Genomic DNA, 3247 nt, shown 5'->3' on the forward strand with positions numbered 1-3247 from the left:
AGGATCACTATTTTTTGCACTCAAAGAGTTTTCATCTTAATAAATGTACTTCTTGCATATGAACAAGCACCCATAAGCTGGCAACTATAGAAATTTAACTAATTTTATGATCCCAAGTGGAAACTGGAAATAAAAATGAAAATTAACCATACATAACCGTACTTGCATTCCGTGTTACCAATTGTAGACAATTTCCACGCATTCTAAAAATAGCTTTTAATATTTGAAGATTCCTAAAGATTATTAAATATTGGAATTCAAGTATTAGTTTTTTCCTTAACAAAAACATTAGATGAAAAAGAAATATAACGTTCCCTACGGAAAATGGATGTAAATACAGTAGTATTATGTAGGCCTAGCCTAAGAAATATAATGATCCCTACGGGAAACGGAATGAAACATAGTAGCATTGTGAAGGCCTAGCCTACTTAAAACATCTAAATTTAACTCAATTTTACTAGTACCATGCAAGGATTTTAAACTATGCTTAAATCGTAGCTTGTAACATTCATAAAATCACAAAATATTAGTTTTAAAAGTAATAAGTCTACTTAATTCGATATATAAAGAACCTCAAAATATAGTTTACAATTAAGAGTTTGTGTAACATTTGAAGCATCAAAATATAGCATACTTCAAAATAACAAGATTAACATCTTTATTTCATGAAACATCAACAGAAAAAAACCTTAGTCTAAAGAAAACGGGGGTATCAAAACTAACAAAGATGCAGCCACGGTCTATTATTATTATTATCATTATTATTAAATGCTAAGCTACAACCTTAGTTGGAAAAGCAGGATGCTATAAGCCCCGGGGCGCCAACAGGGAAAATAGCCCAGTGAAGAAAGGGAACCAGGAAAAATAAAATATTTTAAGAATAGTAACATTAATATAAATATTTTTCTATGTATATTTAGACCGTGGAGAACGTATGCATTCGAACAATGAAATAATAATTATACATTCCAACTCCGATTATAAACTCCCTGACTATTGAACTATCAGACTAAAAATGCAAACTCAGTTATTCATGCTAAACTCCGATAAATCATTGTTTTATATATTTTTTGAAAAGCTTGTGGTCGTTATTGTAATCTAACAAAATAATTCGAACGTAATTAACGGCAATATTTTACACAGAATAATCCGTTATCGTTGCCATTCAACTTTTCAAAATTTATTAATAACATAGTATATAATGTAGCATTGCAAAAGCCTATGCATATTAAGCACATCAGTATGCAATATATATATATATATATATATATATATATATATATATATATATATATATATATATATATATATATATATATATATATATACTGTATATACATACATATATATATATATATATATATATATATATATATATATATATATATATATATATATACATTTTATATATATATATATATATATATATATATATATATATATATCTGTATATATATATATATATATATATATATATATATATATATATATATATGTGTGTGTGTGTGTGTGTATATACATATATATATATATATATATATATATATATATATATATATATATATATATATATAAATCACTAATTTCCTAACTCATATCAAGCCTCAATCTTCCTCTCCAGGGGGGGGGGGGGAGAATCCCACTAGGCAAAGGCCTTACTAGGAACTTAGGAGGAGAGGGTTGTTGTGGGGGGGGAGGGGGGTTCACATTGCGTGGGAAGTCGAGTACTACCCCCCATTCCTTACCTTTGGTTGATACAGTCAAAACTGCCGTTGATAAAATCATCAAAATCAAGGTTCCTCCGAGTCCTTCCATCCTGCTAGATCTCTGTCTCCACTCCCTATCCCCAAAACGCGAGTATCCCTTGGGAATTTACAAGATTCCTTGGCACATAGACGTAAATTTCGAACAGATGTTGATGGGTTAAAGGAGCAAAATTTCGACACACAACCGACTCGTAACACCGTCAAGAGGATACTGAGAGAGTAGGTAACCAGCAACCCTCAAGGTACCTGGAACTGGAAGCAGGGTTGCCAGATATGGAGATTTATCCCCTAGATTTGGAGACTTATCCCTACATTTGGGAATTTATCCTTAGGTTTGGGGATTTTGGATGACTGGTGACGATATTATGTACATGTATCTATGAAGAAGAAACAGATGAGTAAAGCTTTATATTGTTGCAATTAGTTTATTTATAATTACGTGAAGTATAGCGAGTAATTTCTGTATCAGAAGAAAATATATTTCTGGAGATGGGGATTTTTTATCAAGAGTTTTAGGGAATTTTACACTAACCCACCTGGCAACACTGACTGGAAGTCGTCGCCCACATGAGACGATTGATCTCGAACGCATGCGCCACTTCGGTCTGATCTCATGACGAAATATATAAGCTGATTATTATTATTATTATTATTATTATTAGCTAAGCTACAACCCTAACCGGAAAAGCAAGATGCCATAAGCCTAAGGGCTCCAACAGGGAAAAAATAGCCCAGTGAGGATAAGAAACTAGGAAATAAATAAACTACAACAGAAGTAATGAATAACTAAATGTAAATATTCTATGAACAGTAACATTAAGATAAAGCCTACATATATAAAGCTAATCATTTCAGTCATTAAGAACTTTTGACAAGAACAAAATGTTGGCATGTGAACTTAAATTGCATTAACATCATTGCAATAGAAATGTGATTTCAAGAGAAATCCACAGTTCTAAGATATACATCTAAAATATCTTTGAAGATTTCAAAATTCAACATTTATCATAGAACTATGGATATCTCTTGAAATTACATTTGTATTGCAATGATATTAATGCCATTTATGTTCGCAAGCCAACATTTTGTTCTTGTCAAAAGTTCTTAATGCCTGAAAGCATTGCAATAGATCATTGTTATAAGGATAATCGCTAATTTTCTTCAAACGTTAACCTCTGTTTGAAACTACAACTATGAATGCAGTAATGGTAGCAAAGCGAATAAATAGAAGAGTCAATCGAAAGTTGCAAATGTAACACTAGGCCTAGTAGTAGTAGTAGTAGTAGTAGTAGAAGAAGTGGTGGTAATAGTAGTGGTGGTAATAGTAGTAGTAGTGGTAGTAATAGTAGAAGTAGTAGTAGTAGGACCTATAAGCTACAACCCTAGTTAGAGAAGCAGGATGTTATAAGCCTAAAGGCTCCAACAGGGGAAAATAGCCCAGTGAAGCAAGGAAATAAGGAAACAAATAAACTACGAGAGAA

At 31.5% G+C, this 3247-nt stretch overlaps 1 protein-coding gene across 1 annotated transcript in view; it reads right to left on the reverse strand.

Annotated features, from left to right (window-relative positions):
• qsm (Zona pelucida superfamily protein qsm) overlaps positions 1–1987 on the reverse strand; it is an 80720-nt gene extending 78733 nt beyond the window's left edge. The window contains 1 exon segment of the mRNA XM_068392488.1: positions 1746–1987. Within this exon segment, the coding sequence (XP_068248589.1) occupies positions 1746–1815 (70 nt within the window). The 5' untranslated portion in view covers positions 1816–1987.
• Between the last annotated feature and the right edge of the window lie 1260 nt (positions 1988–3247).

The sequence above is a fragment of the Palaemon carinicauda genome, chromosome 18 (genome assembly GCF_036898095.1).
Source record: "Palaemon carinicauda isolate YSFRI2023 chromosome 18, ASM3689809v2, whole genome shotgun sequence".
Lineage (NCBI taxonomy): Eukaryota > Metazoa > Arthropoda > Malacostraca > Decapoda > Palaemonidae > Palaemon > Palaemon carinicauda.